This window comes from Phlebotomus papatasi, chromosome 1 (assembly GCF_024763615.1).
Source record: "Phlebotomus papatasi isolate M1 chromosome 1, Ppap_2.1, whole genome shotgun sequence".
Classification (NCBI taxonomy): domain Eukaryota; kingdom Metazoa; phylum Arthropoda; class Insecta; order Diptera; family Psychodidae; genus Phlebotomus; species Phlebotomus papatasi.
Genome location: NC_077222.1, coordinates 20,220,111 through 20,241,949, shown reverse-complemented (window position 1 = coordinate 20,241,949; position 21,839 = coordinate 20,220,111). Strand labels below are relative to the sequence as shown.

General features: G+C 32.4%; 1 protein-coding gene across 1 annotated transcript; it reads left to right on the top strand.

Moving 5' to 3' along the window:
- The first annotated feature begins 8,189 nt into the window (after positions 1-8,189).
- Positions 8,190-20,311, top strand: LOC129798150 (uncharacterized). Its single transcript, XM_055841150.1, has 6 exons — positions 8,190-8,515; positions 8,649-8,722; positions 11,140-11,303; positions 11,545-11,759; positions 16,456-16,818; positions 19,197-20,311. The coding sequence occupies exons 1-6, from the start codon at positions 8,425-8,427 to the stop codon at positions 19,748-19,750; spliced, it is 1,461 nt and encodes a 486-aa protein (XP_055697125.1). The 5' UTR covers positions 8,190-8,424; the 3' UTR covers positions 19,751-20,311.
- The last annotated feature ends 1,528 nt before the right edge of the window (positions 20,312-21,839 follow it).

The window sequence follows — 21,839 nt, the reverse complement described above, 5'->3', positions numbered from 1 at the left end:
AAAATCAATTGAATTTTATCGAGATGTGCTTCAAATTCAATCTTTAACTTTTACCTCCAGGGTGGCTATATAATAAAATTTGAAAGGCTGTCTTTTGTCTGGGGCACGCAGGAAAATTGAGACTTCTTGCTTTCTCTATTAGATAATCCTCCTATATACCTCCCAAAAAAAATTACACTTACCTCACCCCTGATTTGGGAGAGAATTTTCCTTCAACTGAGGAACTTCCTTCAAGTCGAAAAATATAGCTGGGCCATAAAAACAAATAAATGATGCATCAATATCAACGTTGGGACAATTGTTGAGAAATCAATTTCTGTAAATCATTGAGTTGCTTTCGCTCGCAGTACACGAAGAATCAATTTTGGGTGGTTGAGAAAGTTTATGAGGTGTAAAGTTTAAGAATTACTCGTTCATTTAAACACTAATCACGAGAGAAAGTTTTCAAGTTTTTTTGAAAGACAATTTGTTGCAATGTTCTTCATTTCATTTCATTTAATTTTATTAAAGGGTTTTCGTCATTATTAGTGATTCCTCTATGCAACATTCTTATAATAAAACTTTTAAGAAACCATTTAGAAAATCCTTCTACAAGTATATATTTATAAAAGTAATTTATAATACATCTTATTTAAACAACAATATTTTTAAAAATGCGGCAAACCTTTAAAAGCCAAAAACTAAGAAAGCTGAATATTATCTAAGACAAGTTAAATTTATAGAATATTACTTTACGTTTTAGAATTAAAAAAAATATTCAGAAGAGAAAGTATTGCAGTAGCGTTTAGAGATATTTTTAATTAATAATAAGGAAAATGTTTATCAACGTTTATAAAAAAAAAGTTATTTATTTTTTATGAATAAAAACATCGTATTCAAATTAAAGTGTGTTTTTGTGCTTTTATTAAAGTAAAACATCCCATAAATTTAAGAATAAAAAATTTTACCATTTTTCAAGAGGTTACGTGAGTCAAAAGACTGGAAAACACCATATTTTCTCTATTTTTTTCAAGTTCATAAATTTTTATTTTTATTTAAGTTTTTAAGCATATAAAAGTGCAACATTTAAACTATATTTTCTATAATTTTCATCAAAACAAAAAATCAAAAATTCAGCCGTTGAGATTTAATTATTATCGAAGACCTTTTTGAAAAATATATTACGGCGTATTTTACACCACGTTAAAGTAAGTTGTGATCCAGATAGAAAATATTCACCATTTAAGTACGAATTTAACTCATAAACTAACAGGAAATATCTGAAATATTAAGTTTATCGACATCAGACGAATAAACTCTGAAAAATCTTGTCTATATTGAAAAGTATGTTTTTTTCAAAAACCGTCTCCAGAAATCAGGTAACAAGGACTTGAATTTTAATATGCAAAGCGTCCCAGGCTTTGCGGAATGCTCGAACTCGTGACTTAGATGCTATACCGCTAAATTACTTTCGCATCATTTACCGTTTACCGGTTCCCAACCTATTTGAACTGATTCATAAATCACTCAAGAGATCCCCCAAAATAGTTTTAAAAATAATAGAAATGATTTTCAAATAAAAATTAGTTATCTATTATGAATTGGTTCATTACCGGTTCAAAACCGATTGGAACCGATTCAGTGTTGTCGGAAATTCCAAGATCCTTCCAACGAGTTCAAACATGACCCCATTCGCTTGATAAATGCGTTCTATAGGGACTGTTTAACCTTTGACCTAGAAAAACCGTTATTAGGAATGATTAAACGGTATTTTCATCTAAGGACGAAATATTCGCATGGGTAATCTCTAAAACATATTCAAAAATAAAAAAAACTCCCACTACGCGTTTTCGAGCAATCCCAAAAAAACATGGTTTTGGATGGTAAGGGAAGGGGTGGGGGAAAACGAGAGGCATATTAACGATTCTTGGGACGACTTATGGGGGGGTCTTCCGAGGGTCCTAAGTCGCTATCTCTTACCGTTCGGCCTCTAGAGCTGGCGACAGTAAGACGGACAGACAGACAGACGGACAGACGGACAAATAGCTTGACGACATTTCTCAGAAATCATCTGAAACGTCAATATTTGTTGAGAAAATTGGCTTCCGGGGGCGGAAGGTGGAAATTTGGGGGGGGGGGGTGAAAAAATCGAGGGATTATATATACTGCTCTCTCCGTGGATTTCGAGCAGTAAAAAGAAATCAAGGAAATATGCTGCTTTTTTTAGTCTATATAGTCCATGTAACCCCTTAACTGCAAGTTAAGGAGTTAAATGTTTAAATGTGTTGTTAAATGTGTTAAATGTTTAATAGGAAATACGCAAAATCGGTTATTACATTTTTGAAAATTTTTTACCGTGAAAAATTCCCATTTGCCAATCATAAGGGAATCTGTTAGAGTTGCAAATACATATCGTCGGTTGCGGCTACCTCTGTCGTACCTGCATTTCTTTTGTGTCAGCATTTAACGCAAGAGTAGACGTCTGTATTGTAGTTGCTCCGAATGCAGATACAAAACAAATGCAGATACGACAGAGGTAGCGGCAACCGACGATATATTGTAAGTTTTTCTTGTATTAATCGTGTAGAAAATAAAACTTTTAAAATATTTTGAAAATATATATTAAATATGTACTTGATTTTAAAATCCATATGTTTGGGTAAAATATAAATTTAGTACAAGTATGTGTACTAAACTTGTTTCAGCGTTTACGTCTAATTGTTTTAATTCAAGAAATAAACTTTCAGTAATATAAAATATGGAGTTGTAGTATAATGAATCCATAAAATGCTTAATTTTTTGAGTGAGAAATAAGTTAGTACATGCATGTACTAAATTTTTTGTGAAGTTTGCAATAATAATTTCATTTTTCCACCAAATTAGATGGACAATTTCTTTGTTATTTTATATTATTGTTTACTGAAAAGCTCAATAGTCCTGTTTTCGCTTTATTGTGTAATTTAATTTAACCTTATTTTTTTTAATTTATTTTATTTAACTTGTATGAAAGTTATTGCTTATCAGTAAATTTTTTAAAACTAACGAGCTTTCATATGTCTACAGAAGTTCAAGTTAGTGTTAGAGTGGAAATTAGCAATTTAGTACATGCATGTACTAAAGTTACTTTGAATCACAAATTTTTGTAATACCGCATAATTCACTAATTAATGTTAATGCTATAATAATGTTTCTATTAAGTTTGTGCCTCCGGTATATATTTTACATATTCATGTAAAAAAATTAACTAAATGTATATTTGCAAAATATTAAATAAGAACTAAAATGGTTAAAGCCATGTTTCATAACATAACAATAACAACATTATAATGAAATACTGTAGAATTTTATAAAGTTTATCGTGATTCTCTATTATTTATGTTAATGCTATGCAAACATTAACTTTTGTTTGTAAACATGTTTTCAAAGCAGAATATGGGTGAATTAGATGCTCAAAGCTCACTCTCGCTGTTATGTCATACTCACGTGCAAAAAATAAGAATTACTGTGCTCAGCTCATAAATGTTTGAAAGTAAAGTTTCAGTATTTTTTGTACCCTTTGAGTAAGTGCTAATTATTTATATTTTTAATATGCCAATTTGTTGACATCCCTTGTATAATTATATTATGTAATGACCAAGAGTTAATTATAGAAATAATTGATATGGTTTGAAAAGTGTTGAAAAAGTGCACTGCTCAATCTTTCTCGGCATTTTTCAAGAACATAGGTCAGAAAGTCAGTAAAACTGCTTTTTTATTCATGGTGGCTTTTATCGTGTTGGCTTTACTTTTCATGCAAGAGCACTGGAACACTCTTAAGAGGATGAGTTTTTGTTTGAAATTGTACACATTCTACACGATAGAGCAATTTAATCGATATCCCAGGGACTTATCTTAGTTTCGTGGTGGGTGAATCGATTTACACCCTATCGAAAATTTCAATTGGTACAGTTTCATGCTCCAAACAAGATATTCATCGTTTTCTGCTAGAAGTTCCGGGGTAAAAATAAATTTTCCAACTTGGAGGATTTTGAAAGGAAAAACGTGTAGCAAACCCCTCACAGCTACACCCTCTTTTGCCAACTTCAAATCTCGTCGCATCTGTCGTGTCAAAAATAGTGGCCCCATTTTGTGAGAAGCATAGTGCTGCAGAGCTGTATGCTTCTGAGGAAATGTCTATAACGTCTTCTTTGCTGCTGCTGATAACAAATTCTCTGAGATGGAATAAGAAATCTATGATAAGGTTGACTTACTTTATGATGAACGTGATTCTTTTTCCAGCTTAAGGGAACTGGGCAATTGTATTATATATATAGTAGTAAATATAACACTGATTTTTTTTTTAAATTAGATATTATAGGCTTTATAAGACGAGACCTATATGAATTCATAGATTATAACTATGATTTACAGCTAGTCCCCGGCGAGTGGCCTTCAAAGTTGAAGCCAATTTCTTACTTCCACATACAAATGCGTATGGGAATTTTTCTGCACTCGTGATCGTTATGCTAAATATTTAAAAAGTGAGAAGTTTTTCCGTATTATAAGATACCTTTCCATATGGAGGGATAAATATACTAAATTTTTGTTTAAATAATTTTTTTTTTCCTTGGAGCACTGTGAGCTGAGTCCGAGACCAATTTAGGAATTGGCTTCAAATAGCTCCATATAAAAAGGCCAACTTGCCAGGCGCTTGATTTACACTGAAGAAATGGTTGATAGAAGCACAAGTAATGTAGAAATAAAAATTTGTGTTTATAACTACCCCATGTGTACTACTGCCCCAGTTTCCCCTAAGGCTTATTGTAAATAAAAAGTGTTTGAAAATTATGAAAATTATTAAAATCGTAAGTCAGTGGCAATTTCTGGAAAACCAAAAAACAACGTGATTTTATAGGGATTATGGGTAGTATAACGAGTCCATAAGTAAAGGCAGGCCACTGCCGTTACCTTATTTAAGTTTATTACGTTCCTTATTTCTAGCGAAAGTGGTTATTAAAAAAAACTATTTTAAATATTTTTAAAAATTTAGTTTTTGATGTTCTTATATTCTATGGTTATTACTTTTCTTAATTATAGCTTAAGAAAAAAAGTAATTTCAATTTTTCATTACTAATAGAATTAATTAAAAAAAATAATAAAACAAATAGGGTAAAGTGATATAATTTGGAATTAGTGTTACAAGTTGGACAGTTCGCCAGTACAAGTTGGACATGGCTTTTTCTTGATAAATACAATACAAAATTTGTTTTTAAGCACAAGGAACCAAATTATAAAACTAAAGCATTAAAAATATACAAATAAAAATGAAGTACTAAATTTATCAAGACAAAAAGCCCTGTTCAAATTGTACCATTGTCCAACTTGTACCACTGTCCAAATTGTACCACTTTACCCTATTAACGATCAAAAGTTTATTACGGTCTAAAATAATATTTAATATTTCCACGATTCTTGTGAGATAATTCAGTAATTCGTTAAAGTATGAAAAAAAGACTTATACGTTCGTCTTGTGTGAAAAGAGGACAGGTCTCAACGATGGTCTGCTTAAAATACTAAAAAAAGGAGGTTTTTGAGCGGAGATTTTGATTTTTTGCAAGGATCAAAGATTTTCGGTGGATGAGAGCTCTGGGCTTTGGCATGGCTAGTTAATAACGGTAATGTCTTTATCCTGAAGGTATTTGTGATGATTTCGGCCTTGTGAATTGGTGCGTTATCTTATAATAATAATAAATAATGCTGGCACAGCATTCCATGAAGGAATAAGGCCTTCCTGCAAGGAGATTTCTAGACATGCATTATTATTTTTTCTTGTATAGGATGAGGTTGTCAGGCCCATGCCCGTGGAATCAAGTGCAGTGAAGCTCACAATCCGAACAACTTTAACGCCAGAAAAATTCGTGGTGACCTAAAGGGGATTCGAACCCGGGACACTTGCATCATAGAGCGAGTGCTCTACCACTTGACCCATTGAGTTCCTTTTTTTCTGTATAATGTAATTTTAAATCTCTTCAAATCGAAGCGACAATCCCTGCAACGATAGAGTTCCCTGTTCGACATGCCGCGACGGTGGCGGCCTCCAAAATGTTCAGAAAGTGGTGGCCATCAAAGAAAACTATTGCTTCAACCGCGTTCGCTTTTTCCCAGCCCGTAAGGATTTACATTGGACCGAACCCTGTTCCGAACGCGTATGCTGAACAGTGATCAAACAGGGAACTTTCGTTGCTGGGATTCCAAGCAGCGCCATTCGCGGCAGAAAACAGTGCCCTCATGCGGAAGAAAAAGCTGTCAGTGTCAGTTAATTCTCAGCAACTTGCTTAGATAATGATAAACTACAAAGGACGAGATACAATTGTGTTATCTTGCTGTAGGATAAAATCGGCAGCAATCACACGATTTTCTTCTGGTATTATTACCTCTCGCATGAGCTTAAAACACACTGCAGCATTGACCATCCCGTTCAAGAGCACCAATATTCCCACCGAATTTTCCGTCAAATAGCCCCACCTCATGACACCATACCATACCCCCCCCCGTATTTTAATCCTTTAACGGTCGGTTTAGTGCACTTATAGGATAACATTTCCTCCTGTTGACGTGTCGTACATTCGACCATGTGAATACTTTATTCGAATCATCGATACATCTGTGTCTAGAGAACTTTTCCCAGAATTCTGGGACTTTGAAAACGTGATCCAAATGGAACTGAAGCCTTTTCTGTATTTGATCTGAGAAGGGGAACTTTCTTGCAATTCTTCCATTCTTTCTCGCTTCATTGTTTCATGCAGTCTTCGTCGAATATTGCAAATAGAAGGAACCTGTTTGCCATCCTAACGTAGCTAACGCTGGATCTTTGGGGCTGTTATTACCAGGTCTGTATCAGGTCATAGGGGTGTGGTCCTGGACAGGGCCGTAGCTAGAGTTGAATTTAAGGTAAGGCAGCAGTAGTTTAAGGTAGGGCATTAGTCAAAATTTTGGTTGATCTGTTTTGGTTAATCGAGTTCCATCCCACTTCACTTCAATATAAGTGAATAAAGTAAAATAAAAAATAATTCCAAAATAAAATAAAATTAGAAAAATTTTGTTGTATTACAAAAATTGTTTCTTTATACCGGAAAGAATCCCTGAAAACACTCATAAACTTATGTGAAGATGTTAATCAATAAAATTCAATCATTTGGATTTGGCAGCGTTACTTGGCTGGGCCGCTGTTTTCATTGCTTCGTACACACCGTAACAAACTTTTGAACATTGAAATGCTGTATTATTTTTTTTTAAATCAATTTTAATAGTAATGAAAAATTAAAATTATTTTTTTTCCAAGCCTATAATTAGAAAGAGTAATCATAGAATGTAATGGAATCAATATCTTAATTTTTCAAAATATTTGCAATAGTTTTTTTTAATGACTCTTTAATAGAAATAAGCACCATAACAAACTTTTGATCATTGAAATTCTGTATTATTTTTTTAAATCAATTTTAATAGTGATGAAAAATTAAAATAATTTTTTCCAAGCCTATAATTAGAAAGAGTAATCATGGAATGTGATGGAATCAATACCTTAATTTTTTAAATTATTTGCAATAATTTTTTTATAACTCTTTTACTAGAAATGAGCACCGTAACAAACTTATGATATTCCTACTGTATGTAATTTAACCTATTTTTGTCAGCAGTATTTTTTAGTAATCTTTAAGTATTGCAATTTTCAATGGTAATCCAGTTTAGTACATGTATTAAATTCTTTTCTATACCTTAAACGTTCTATACCTTAATTCTTAATGTTATAGCATTTTAAGTTTATAACAGTGAAATCTTGAAATAAATAATAAAAAGATGATTTTATTCATATTAATTAGATACCGAAAGCATCTTTTCTATATCTGTGAATTGCAGTTGAAAGGAGTATTCTCGTGTTATTTACGTTATCATGGCTCCGGCATTTGAATATAAATCGTTTCGTCTACTCTCTCTCTGATTGGTGTTCATATGCGGCAAGTCTTATCGGGGATGATTAGATGTTCCCACTAAATCCGGAGCATCCAGATGCGAGTGTTAGTGAGAGTTGTAAGTGAAAAAAAAATCGTTTGGGTTTCGATAAGGTCCGCCCCAGAGGGTCATGCAGTCATAACAATCTCATTTTAATTAAACTTGAGTAAAAATTGGAAGATTCCTCATTCATTTCAATAACAAACCGTAAATAATAATTGACGAAGTTGAATGGTTGTCTGATATTAGAGTACAGACGACTTATCTGGAGTCAGTCTCACGAGATCGGTCCAAGTGAAGTGTCACAGGCGTATTGAGCTTGAGTTCCGGTGACCGCCAAAAAGCCCATTCTTGCTCTTCTGTTCTGCCTGAAAGCAAAAATAGGGTGGTTTCTCTGGCAATAGTGCAAAACAGTGGACGTGCTAAGGGTGAAGTGTTGGGTGAAAATTATCACAAATGACCGGAAACGGAGTGGTGGGAGGCATTTCCTCCTCGGCATCATCCTCAAATGTGAGGACGTGCAATTTTCCATATTGCACCGTGTTCGGTACGCTTTTTTTTCTAAACCCGCACAGTTCCGTCTGCGAGTGGCACGTGAGATCTGTGCAATGGATAAAATTAAATTTATTCATCTTTCTGCAATGGATTCACATAGTTTTCACCTCCCTTTTTTCCTACAGTGGCATCTCTCGGATACTTTATCATTGGAAATTCGATTGCATGGTCGAGTCACGCCATATTTTTCCTTCTGATGGTAATTTCTTCTATCTTTTTTTCATTTGCTGGAATTTAATGAAAAGGGGTTAATATATGTGGAAGATAAACATACTAAGTAAATTAAAAGTGCATCATTCACATTTGTTCGTCAGTGTAATTTAGGTGTAATCTGTGAATTTAATTAAAATTTTAAATTTGAATCTGTGAAAACATAGAAAGCTATTTAGGATATCACAATTATGTACAATAATAAGTTAAACTTTTAGTACACATATTTAGAACAAAGACTCTGGTCTAAATGTTTTTAAGCGCGCTCTTGTCTATATTTCAGAGAGGAAACCTATTAAATACAAAATTAATGTTTAAAACATATTTGCAGAACGCGTACTAAATTATATCAATTACATGAATTTTAGAACTTTCGCGTAGAATCTTATAAGAAATTGATAAATATACTCATCCTCGTTTAATGTTAAATTAAACATTCGCGTTTAATTTTAAAAAGTTATGATTTGTACATATTTTTTTCCTGCTATAATTTATAAACTAGTAAAAAAATCTCACATTTGTACTAAAAAAAAATATTTCTAACATTCATTTACTAAATCAACTTGGTGATGAAAATTTACGCTTCTTTCATCAGATAGTATAAAACATAGTAATCTCTTAAAATAATGCTCTGTTAAGAATTTAGAACACATATGTACTAAAATTTTATTTATCATGCAAGGTTTTGAATTTCAAATATATTTAAAGAAAAAATAAATAGAGTAACTTGATTGTAAGGTAAGGGCCATTTAACTAATAATAATTCAGTCAACCTCTCGTCTATGTACTAAAAAGAATTGAGAGTGGTTTATGGTATGATGAATATTTAGCCCATGAATTTTTTAAAGTAAACTAGTAACAGAAATTTCAAGTTTTAGCAAAGCAATGGAGAACACAGAAATGTCTTTGAAGAATGGGCAAAAATAAAAAGTGTGCATAATTTAGAACATAGTAGGGTAAAGTGATATAATTTGGAATTAGTTTTACAAGTTGGACAATTCGCCGGTACAAGTTGGACATGGCTTTTTTCTTGATAAATATAGTACAAAATTTATTTTTAAGCACAAGGAACCAAATTATAAAACTAAAGCATTAAAAATATACAAATAAAAATGAAGTACTAAATTTATCAAGACAAAAAGCCCTGTCCAAATTGTACCATATTGTCCAACTTGTACCACTGTCCAACTTGTACCACTTTACCCAATATTATATTTATTTTCCTAAAGAAAATTATAGTTCTTAATAGAAACTTAAATAACATTTAATCACTTAGAGGAAGGCTTTCATGCTTCGCACATTCTCTGGTTTTGAACATTTTAGATTTTTTCTATGTTCTTTCAAAGAATCTGACCTATTTTTTTCAGGAAATGGGTGACTTAAAGATTGGCTTTTAAAATATATTGCATTTAGGTCAGATTTATCAAGGTAATATGGGAAAAAGCACGAAGTGTTCAGAGCCAGAGTGTGGGCGAAGCCTGAAAGCTTTCCTATACTAAAATAGTGATTGAAATTTACAATTTTAGCATATAAAATAGTGCGTTATGCAAAATTTATAAAACTATCTTCATGTTTGGAAAATTTTAGAACAGACTTGTGCTAAATTAAACATGTGATTGAATTATCAAGGAATTCTTTTGAAAAGACTAAAAATGGCTCATTGCCTCACTTCTTCATTTTATTTTATATTCATTATTTTCATATATGGTCATCTTAATCATGTACTAAAGAATATTAAGGGGACAGTATATTTTTCCCCTTTTCATTTTTTTTAAATTTTTAATTGTGATTGAATCATTAAAGAATTCCTTTTAAAATCTAATTTTGGTAAAGAGAAAAGGCCTTTACACATTGGGAGAAATTTTCGTCAAAAATTGCTTTCTTAAAGAAGATTTTCTACTGTGCTGTAGGTCAAAACGCGTAAATTCTGTCAAAAATGCCATTTTTGAACAAAAATTTTTCCCAAAGAGACCTAAGGAGGAAATAATTGGGTCTACAAATTTTATGATAACTTTTACAGAAGAATTATGAAAAGAATAAGCAGAAGAAGTATGAGATGTATGATATGCAAAATAATGATTAAGAAAAGACACGTATTTTATTTAATATAATTTAACATTTTTCAATGTAAGAGCACCATTATACGCTGAACCAAAGTATTTATTGCATGAATTCTCTATCACTTGGCGAATAAAGTAATTGCATTTGAGATTCAATTTGAAAGCGAGCTTTCAAAGCGCACAGAAAATACAAAAATATTGAAGCTGACGTCTGTGAAAAGCCCCTTAACTTATGGAGATTTTAGTTAATTCTCATTTTCTCACACAGATTTTCTCTCGCAGTCCTAACAATTATTCCATTGAGGCAGTCACTATCGTACGTCTCATTCAAAGTTTATTTTTGCAGGAAGATCCTGATGTGAAGCTGTTCTATGTAATCGCTTCTCTGTCTTTTGTGGCAACGGTTATCCCACTTGTGGTCTATAAAATGCTAAATGCAGTCAGTCTCAAGTTCTTCCTTATCCTCGCAGCGGTCTTTGCCTCCCTCTCATGGGTGGTGCCACTACTGGGGTGAGTTTCTAGCACTACGAATAAAATCGATGCATGAAATACTTTCCAGGGCTCCAATGTTAGCAAATGTTGAATAAATTTCTGGATCAAGAGCGGCGAGATGTGAACGTATCCATAAAAGATTTGCAGTAGAAATTTGTATGAATAGTATAGAAAAGATTCTCATTAAGAATTTCAATATTCTGTGAAATATAAAAGAACAATTAATTGAATATGCATCTAAATGCATTTCTTTTGACAGAGAATTTCTAGGATTTTCGCAAGGATTTTCACTATTCTTCATCGTTGTCTGTGGACGTCTTCTGGCCGGATTGGCGGTGGGAATTTTTCATTTCCTCGTACCTATTTATCTGGAAGATCTCATGGCTGGTGGTTCATGTAAGGAGACGCGTCTTCTCATCGACAATGTTCTTTGCACCCAATTTGCAATTGGTGTCCTCACACAATATGGAATTGGTGAGTGAGTCAAGTTTTTTTTGTGGATGTTCATTATCAATAACGAGTTAAGATTTTAGCACGTACGAGGAATACGTGCTCTAAATGTATTAAGTTTTACTGAACAAAATTTCTGCAAGGTCTCGTAGCTAAAGTTAGTTATGAAGAAATTTCAAATTTCATTTAGGAATAGATTAAATTAACATTCAAAGCGAGAAAATGATGAACTGAAACTTATATCAGATGTTGAATTCTCGAGATTAAGAGCCCAACTTAGACTGATCTTTGAGAATATTTAGCCTGCAATATTTGGCAGTAAGGCTTAGGTAATGGAAATTTATGCAAAGGACTTCTAATCTGATCCTAAGCCCTCGAACTATGATAGTTTGGGATAAATTTTACTGCTCGAACTCAAAGAGAGAGTAGTTATATAATCGTCTTTTTTTTCAACTTTTCACTGTTCTGGAGCTTAAACGATAAGAGATATCGACTTCCAGTCTTGGATGACTCCCTAAAAAAAAACAATATTTCTCGACGTTTTTTTCCCTCCCCAGCCCCCCCTCTATCCTCTTCAAAACCATATTTTTTCGATTTTTCTCAAAATTGGCCCAAGCTTTTTCAATGATTTTAAGATATGTTTTAGAGGTAGTCCAGGCGCACATTTCGCTCAAACATACCTATGACTATGACCGGAAAATTCGCCATTTTGAATTATTAAAGGTCAAATGTCAACCACTTTGGAAGGGTAATTTTTCATCTGATTTTGTTAAATTTGGATTTTTTGGAGAGGTATTGAAATTTCGAACCCGGCTGCATCGGTCTTCATCGGTAATGAGTCGGTTAAGTGCCGATTTTTGATTTTCAAATGCTTTTGTGATTTATGAATCAATTTGATCTCTAGTAGATCAGTAATACCAAAAGATCATGCAAGAAAAACTAATTCACGGTGAGCTCTATATCGTGAGTTCGTGTATTCCGCAAAGCTGGGAGGCTTTGCCATCTATTTAGCCACATTTGACAAGCTAAATATTCTCGAGGATCAGCCTGATTTTTTGAGCCCTAAGAAGGATCCACTTCAGTCTGATCCTTGAAAATATTCATCTCAAACTGTCCTATACTGAGAGGTTAGGTTCACCGATTAGAGATCCTTTGAATGTATTTTCTTTACTTAAACCTTTATTGCCTAATTGTATATGTTTTTTTTTACTAAGTTTTGTGTTAAATTACTTTACTTAATTTTCCTAGAATAATCCTAATCCATGAAGAAGGCTCTTTTCAAAAGTTCTGTGTAAAATATGCTCCTTTATTCGATTTAAACTGTTGGTCATCAGGCATTTCTTTGCGTTTATGGGCAGATAGAAGTCCTTAGAAGTCAAATCTTACAAATACGATGCATAACCAAGGAATTCGTAATTCGTATCTGTAAATTTCGGCATTGTCGAAACGCTTTTATATTTACATGTAGGTGTTTCGGTTTGGTGAAAATGTTTTTCTTTGTACTGAAATTGAGTTTTTTTACCAATAACTTTATAGATTCAATTTATCCAAAAGTTCAAAATAACATTCAAAATTTATTGTTTCACCTAGTTCAATGATAATAAATTAAGGATCATTCTTGAAATTTAGGATCGAAACTTTTTTAAGCGATTTTCAAGTTTTCTTTGCTTTGCAATCGAATATTCTATTGCAGTTTTCTTAAATTTGTATCAATTTAAGATAATTGTAATAGGTCCAAAAATTGTCCATAGTTACAACCGTTACAACACGATGTATAAAATCGATTTTAATATACTTTAAATGGTTCAAATGGGGCTCAGGATCTCTTATTTAAAAAGATTTGTGTTAAATTTTTAACATGCGCAGCATGACATTTTTAACCAGTATTTCATCATTAATCTCTTTTGCAAAATATGTTGTATTTATTGGTTTCAGATGCCTATTATTGAGCAATTTTAGGCCTAATTAAATTTGAATTAGTTTAAACTATAACTTGGATTATTTTCACTATTTCTGGTTTGGTGAGCATTTTAAATTTCTATTAAATTTAAAATTTCGAGGCTTGCAGACCACCAATGAAACTCAAATGACCAACTGGACCAATTGCAAAAAAATAGTTTTGAAGGATGAAATGTTTCTAGAGTTCATTTACCATCTTAGAGTGAATTTTTATATCCTCTAAACCTATTTAATTTAATCACTGTGAAGTATAAAATTTTCCATTTTGAAAAATACTCTCACACGTCACATTCAATTGCCTTGCAAGATAAGAGAGAATTATTGGATCAAAATTAAACTTGGCACAGATCCATACTAAGAGTGGTACCGTAATCGACTCTTTTTTTAATTTTTTCTGTTTATTTAAATACGTTTTTAAGAGGAACTTTTTAGACATCCGTTTTAGACATGATATTGCTCATGGATCATTTTTAAAATCGGTTCGTGTTCGTTTAAGGGGTTACATGGGTCAAAAAGACTTAAAAAAACAGTTTACTTTCTCTAGTAATTTTTTCCTAACCTAGTATTTTTTTAATTCAAGCCCTTAGGATTAAAAAAAAGTACAACAATTTATACTATATTTTCTCAAATTTTGTGAGGGGGTGACTGAAGACCGAAAGTCGATATCTCTTACCGTTTGAGTAAAAAATGATCAAACTTCGGCCGTTATACGGGCTTCAGACCTAAGGCTTAGCCATATGGTTTAACTTTTATAATTTCTTATCAATCAAGATTTTTTGGAAAATTATCGCACTTCAGATTGGCCAACATGGGCAAGTGATCCATTAAATGTTGAAAAACCAATAAAATTGGTTGCTATTTCGAATTTCGAGACAATCGGGAAATGGAATAACCTTAGGTCTGAAGCCGGCTTTAGGTTCTGATTTTTAGAGACCTTTTTGAAAAAATCTACTTTGCGGTGGTTATAAGATTACTCGAAAAAGGTTCTTTCGAAATCAGAAAACTAAATATTTCCTTCTGGCAGAAAAGTTAAACTCGTACTTAAACGGTAAGATTCTTTCCAAAATTGTCTCCGTAAATCAGATCCCAGAGGTTTAATTTTTGGAAATTTAAAATGAAAATTTCAGAAAATATAGTTTAAATATTGTACTTTATCAAAATTAAAAAAGATACACTGTTTTTTTTGTGTTTTTGATCCATATAACTTCATAATTCATTTTCATTCGAATTGTTTCGAATAATGTGATTTTTCTTTTAGTTTTCCTAAGAGATTAACACATTTCTATCAAATATTAGTTGGCTTATCATCAATTGTTGATAATTCCGTGATAATTTAGTGTAAATCTCTTACGAAAAACATAAGAAATTCATATTATTCGAAGGCATGAACGTTCGAGGGGAGAGTACTTTCCCTATCGTTCTTGCGCTAGTTTGGAAATAGTTTTGAAAGAACTTGGTTCAAAATTGATCGCGAATTCGGTAAATCGGAAAAATCAAGTTATCTAGTAAAAAATACTTAATTCTCGATCATGAATACGAAGCGCAAGACGATGCGTTTCCTCTTAAATCGAACCGCATTTGAGTAATAATTCATATGTTCGAGTATTTCACAAATTATAGAAGCTTGTCACCCCTTATAATCCCATTTGTGATAAGGCATAAGCTGAGATTTAAAATTACTTTTGTATTGAATCATGAAAATATGACAAAGATGTTTGTTACAACTAATAAAATGGTTAATAAAAGTATAGAAAAATTGTTGATGATATCTTTTGGACACTTTTAATTATTTACAACAAGGAAAATGAATTATCGTTTATTTTCTTAATACACTTAACATAAAAATTATATATTGTGCTACCTCGTTCTTATCAGTCCCGCCATTTAATTTTATTGAAGCAAAATCGATGCTAGAAGTATCATATCAATTGTGTATAAAATTTTAAGAGAATTTTCTGGCATACATTAAATAGTATATGTGACATTATAAACCTCGCTATAGTTCAGTATCTACTCATCCACCCGTCGTCGGTAGACGATGAGTTGCAGCTCTGAAAATTCTTCATTTTCCGGTCCGATCGGAAACAAGTAGAACGGTAATATTGGTGACATTGGAGAAATAGAATAGGGAAGGATGAGGCAGTTTCAAATAAGCCTGACTTTCGCAAATATAAAATTCTGTAATAGCAAATTAAAAATGAAAAATATGCCAATAGAACTAATGCCTAAAGGTCTCTGCACACTAGGAGAAATTTCTTTAAAAAATGCCTTTTTAAAGAAATTTCCCCCTATCCTTGTAAGTAGAAACGTCAGATTTTCTTTAAAAAGGCAATTTTTGAAGAAATTTCTCCTAGATTGAATTAGTGTGAATGTACCTTTCAAACATATGTTAATAAAGCTTTAAAAATACTTTAGTTGCTTCAATCTGCCCCATCCTTCCCTACCTAAACAGAGAGACTCATGTTTGGAATTCACAGTTGAGAGAATTTTTCATCCTACTCCTCATGCCGTAAAATCAATAGAATGGGGATTAGCTATGAGGGGTTAGAGAACCTCTGGAATGCCATTGATTAGATTTTCCTGCTTCGAGTACAGCCGAATGGAATAATTAATGATTTATTTCCCTTGTTGTATAGAATACTTAATCTTTTCTAGTTGGATTTCAATTCAACCAGAACTTTGTTGAACATTCACAAATCAAGGTTAATCCAATTCAATGCTAAGATGGAATGTTTTCCCCACAAAACTTCTCCTAAAACAGGATACCTCCACAGTGGTACTTTAATCTCTCTACTCTCCGTCATCCTGGCCCTTCTTATTGCTGTCGGACTATTTTTCATTCCTCAATCACCGAGATATTTGTGCAATGCCAACAGAAGTGAGAAAGCTAGAGGGATTCTTCAGCAATTCCGGGGAACTTTGAGGAACACTGAGGAGACCAAACAGATTGATGCCGATATTGATTTCTGGTCGAGCAAACAGGACCAAATTGCTTTTGGGACCATTTTTGAGAGTGTCAACAGTATAAAGTTGCTCCTTCCGACACTTGGGCTCATTTTTTGGGAGCAGATGATTGGAATTGTTGTTATATTCTTTTATTTGATACCATGCCTCCACCACTTGCGTAAGTTTCTTTCTCTTTCTTATTGATTAAGGGGTAGAATTACAATGGTCGTTTCGAATCCTTATCGATATAGTCAGAGTATCTTTTTTATCAAACACAGATCAATAGATTTTTATTCCGAAAATTTGTAGTGTGACTGGAGCCGTCTTATCAATACCAACCTCCTCGTGAAAACGGAATAAGTTTAAGTTCATATACCTTCTATTTCACTCACTGAGAGAAATCCGAAAAAGTTAAAATAACATTCCGGAAATGTTTATTTTACTCTGCAATATTGATCCGAAATCGGTGAAAATATTATGATTTTTAGTTGTATTAGGGGTTAAAGTTACCCTTATTCATGATAATTTTACCCTAAAAGGTGTAAAATTAACATTAAAAAAATGCTGATATATTTTTACACTCAAAAAGTGTTAAAGTTATGAGTAAAAAAAAGTTAATCGCACTCCCGTTTTTTTCGCAGTGCTCATTGTATTTTTTTTTTAAATACAATTTTTACTTATAATTTAAAGTTTTCTAATCGAAACTAAAGTTGTGATATAAAATCTTTAATTTAAGAAAATCAGTAGACACACTTACGACTTAAGACGAGAGACGGGCTAATATAATTGCAATCAAAATAATGATTTGACTAGATTCCCAACAGGTTTCCACTAATTAAGCGAACAGCTGATTGACTCGTGCACCTCGTGCAGTTCTATATGCCCTAACTTACATGTTAGGGACATTTTAGGATTGTGTTTAGAGTTCAAACCAAACGCACTGAACCCCTAAAGACGATTGCACGTTTTATTAAAACCAATAATGTGAATGTGTAAATTAAATACACTACAGCTATTAATGTGTAATGCCCAAAACACAATAACTTTTGTTTGTAAACATGTTTTTAAAATTTTCTATGAGAGAGAGCGTGATAAATCTCGGTTTAATTCACTCTCACTGGTCAAAAACATGTTTACAAAACAAAAGTTATTGTGCGTTGGGCATAAGGCTCCCGTCTTTGTTATTTTTTTTCCTCAGTATTTGTCAGATAGTAATTTTATAAATTGATGATTTTGCTATCTATTTCTACACTGAGTGAGAGAAATCCGAAAAAGTCAAAATAAGATTTCGGAAAAGTTAATTTTACCCTTCAGTATTGATCCGAAATTAGTGTAAATATTACCCTTTTTAGGTGTATTATGGGTTAAAGTTACCCTTTTTCATGTTAAATTTATCCTTAAAAAGATGTAAAATTAACATTAAAAAATTTTGATATACTTTATACACCTAAAATGTTAAAATTATGAGGAAAAAAAGTTAATAGCAGCGTCTTTTTTCTCAGTGTATGGATGCTTTTAGTTTTTTCTTCATACACTGAGAAAAAATAGAGGGTGCGATTAACTCTTTTTCCTCATAACTTTAACACTTTTAATGTTAATTTTACACCTTTTTAAGGATAAATTTAACATGGAAAAGGGTAACGTTAACCACTACTACACTTAAAAAGCATAATATTTACACCGATTTCGGATCAATACTGCAGGGTGAAATAAACATTTCCGGAATATTATTTTAACTTTTTGTATTTCTCTCAGTGTAGAATACTGGTCAAAATAGGCCTAACGGCCTAAGACCTTGGTAATGGTGGGGGGGGGGGGTTATGTAAGAGGGGAAACAAAACAAAAAAAAAAGCAATGGACGGATTAGTCAGAAACTGATGGAAATGTAATTTGATTATAATTACGTTAAGCCGTCTCTCGATTTAAGTCGTAAATGCAGGAACCCCTCGACATTTCATTTTTCCATACGTTTTTGCATATATGCACTGAAGACTATTGGCAAGTTTTCTCCTAAAGAGAATTGACTTATCAGTCTGATATATTTCGAAATTGTGCATTAAAAGCTATCTAAAAATACATATTTCATAATGGTCGCCGAAATAATACAAGAACTACGAGCAAATTTGCTTAAGTCGCGGTGCAATAGCTGCAAAATTTTTACAAGGAAAAGTTAAAAATATTTTTACATTTTATTAGACTTGATGGGCCCCTGCGTAAAGGTATCAAGGGCATTAGACTTTGACTTCTGAATTTTTATAGTCAATATATTCCCGCCCGTACTCATAAAACCGCAAGTTAAGAAAATTATCCATCCGGTTTGTTCTCTTTTCTTAATAAAATCCTAGTATTTAGGGAAAGGTTTTCAAGCTTCGCACACACTCTGGCTTCGAACATTTTTTATTTTTCCCATATTATTTTGATTAGTCTGACCGGTCTGATCTAATTTCTCGCAGGAAAACAGCGATTTAACAGGAAAATATGAAGTGTTCAAAGTCGGAGTATGTGCGAAGCGTGGAAACCTTCCCCTAAATACTTTTCCATTCACTTCAATTCCAGATGATGGAAATACAGGGATGTCAGAAACACTTCTAGTAACATCAGGATTTATTATTGGGACTATTCTAGCCACTTTTATGCGTGTGAAAATTAACCAGAAGTATCTGTTGATGACATCTGGAATTATAATGGGAGCCCTACTGATTGTCGTTGGCAATTACGATCATTTTCAGCGAAGCACGAATCGGTCAAATCGAAACTTTGGGTATTTCCCGGCAGCTTGTTTTGCTGTCTTCCTTATGCTCTATGCATTCGGTTTCCGAAGGAGTGTCTCAATTTACCAGCATCAACTTATCGAGAGAAAAAAGCTCCTTCTCTGGAGATCTCTGAGTGTATCGATTGCCTGGGCAACGGTGACCTTCATCGCCTGGATATTTGCCTACGGATGGCCAGTTGTTGGACTTGGTTGGATCCTCATCTTCATTGGGTCTATCAGTCTATTGGGCGTGATCTTCATTTTCGCATGTTTTCCAAGTTCTGTTGAAGAGAAACCACCTCGGAAGCAAGAACATCTGAACAACTTCGAAAACGTCCCTTTAGATAGTGTATTGTAAAAGACATTTTGATAAATTAAGGCGACTTTAATATTCAAATATTTAACACCGAATATTAACAGTTTGCTGAACAAGTTTCACAATGTCTTCTTTCAAATGATGACACTTCAATGATACTCCAAAGAGAATTAATACACTTATAGTTTTTTTTAAGTTTCCTTTTGATAAAATCTAGCTTTGGAATGAAGGTTAGACTATACATGTTATACACAGGAGGTTTATTTTTTATATCTTGTTGACACGTCTTATTAAATAATTTACTTAAGGCAAAGAGAAATTTATTCCTTTCCTAAGTTATTAACAAAATATTCAAAAAAAGATTTCTTATGCATATAGTCTGAAAAAAATATATCCTTTTAAAATCTATTATTTATAGATACAGTTTTTATATAGTTTTCTCATTTTTTGTTTACATTTATAGTTTAGGTATCTTGACTTTTCATTTTTATTATATGTACATAATATTTTCTATTTCTTAGTTTTTTTTCTAAACTTATAGTGTTATACTTTTATGTACTTTACAAACGCTAACTGTGTAATATATATTTTTCTATCAAGTTATCAGTTAGTTTTCTTTATTACTGTAAGTTTGAAATTAGCCTTAAAATCTCTCTATGTAACACATTTATTTTTTTTTTAATTTAATTTCCCTCAGATTTATGAAACACTTTCGAAGATTTTAAATCTTAGTTTCTTTTTTAAGATTGCAAGGGAAAAATCTACCTTTATAAGCACAAAAGGTGAATAATTTGCCTTTCATAAAAAAAAAATTAATGGATTTCACCTAATTTTATTTCAGAGGAACGACATGGAGAAAAACAACGTACATTTGAGTAGATAATTCTTTGAATTTATCCCGAATTTGAAATATTTTTGATATATTTCAATCAAAAACTTATGTCAGGAAAATTATTATTTTCGTTGTTCGAAAAAAACTGTTTTTATTGAAATTTTACTTTTCAGAAAATTTGATCTTATAGCAGAAAGAATTTAATTAGGGTAAGTGCGCCGAATTTCGGACAGGTTCTAATTTCGGCCACTTTGAGTGTAATTTCGGCCATGTAAATAAATTATTTAAAATTATGTATGTAATCTTCGAATAGTCAATGAATTCATTTTGCTTTTAAATATTTATTCATTTTAGGATGTATTAACACAAAGATCGTTGAATTTTAGGTATAATTTGAATTTAAATTGTATTGTAAAAACTCAGGGTGGAATAAGTCTTACAAAAAATGTGACAATCTCTTGTGTTTCTAGCAGTCTTCTGATTCGTGGTGAAGTGCAGAGGGTTTTCCTTAGGTGTTTTCATGAAAATTCATTAGTTTTCATTAAAGATTGTTTCTGTTTATGTTAATAGTGAATCAATCTTTAAATTTCGGGTAAAATTTCCCAGCTGGATCCTGTATTTTACGAAAGTTGATACTTTGTGAGCGTCTCTCTGGTGAGGTAATGTTGCCTATTCCGGCACTATCTCTTGCTTTCCTAAATTTTTAAATCATTTTATTTTCAATTTCTGAGTTCTACAATGTCCAGAGAAAAAAAACATCCCTTCTATGAAAAAGATGATGTGGAAAAGCTTTGGAAGAGTTCAGGAAGGGCAAATTGCTATGGGAATCTGCGCGTAAATTTGAGATGCTACTCTTCAGGCCTTCAGGACAAATTACACGGAAGATCTCTGTGCTTGTGGGTCATATAAACGTATTAAACTAAATATTAACCTCATTCCGTTTAACGTTTTAAAATTTTCTATCCGTTGCGTCACAAAAGGTGGTCAAAAAAAAGGTGGCCGGTATTTCACTCAAAGTGGCCGGAATTCTACCCAAAGAAATGTCCATATTTTTATTAATTTTTCAATATTTTAGGAAGTGAATTAAAGAAAACAAAGATGATAAACTAGTTTTCAATGTTCCACACAACCTTCCCGAAAAGGAAGTAACAAAAAAATAATATGAATTAAAAATATTGCATTTCAAACTTAGGACTTCAGTGCTTATTTGCAACTATGCCGGAATTTGACACACTTACCCTATTCAAAGGCTGGTGCATTCAACGGAAGGACACTTTCCCCTACTGTTCTTTTGCAAAT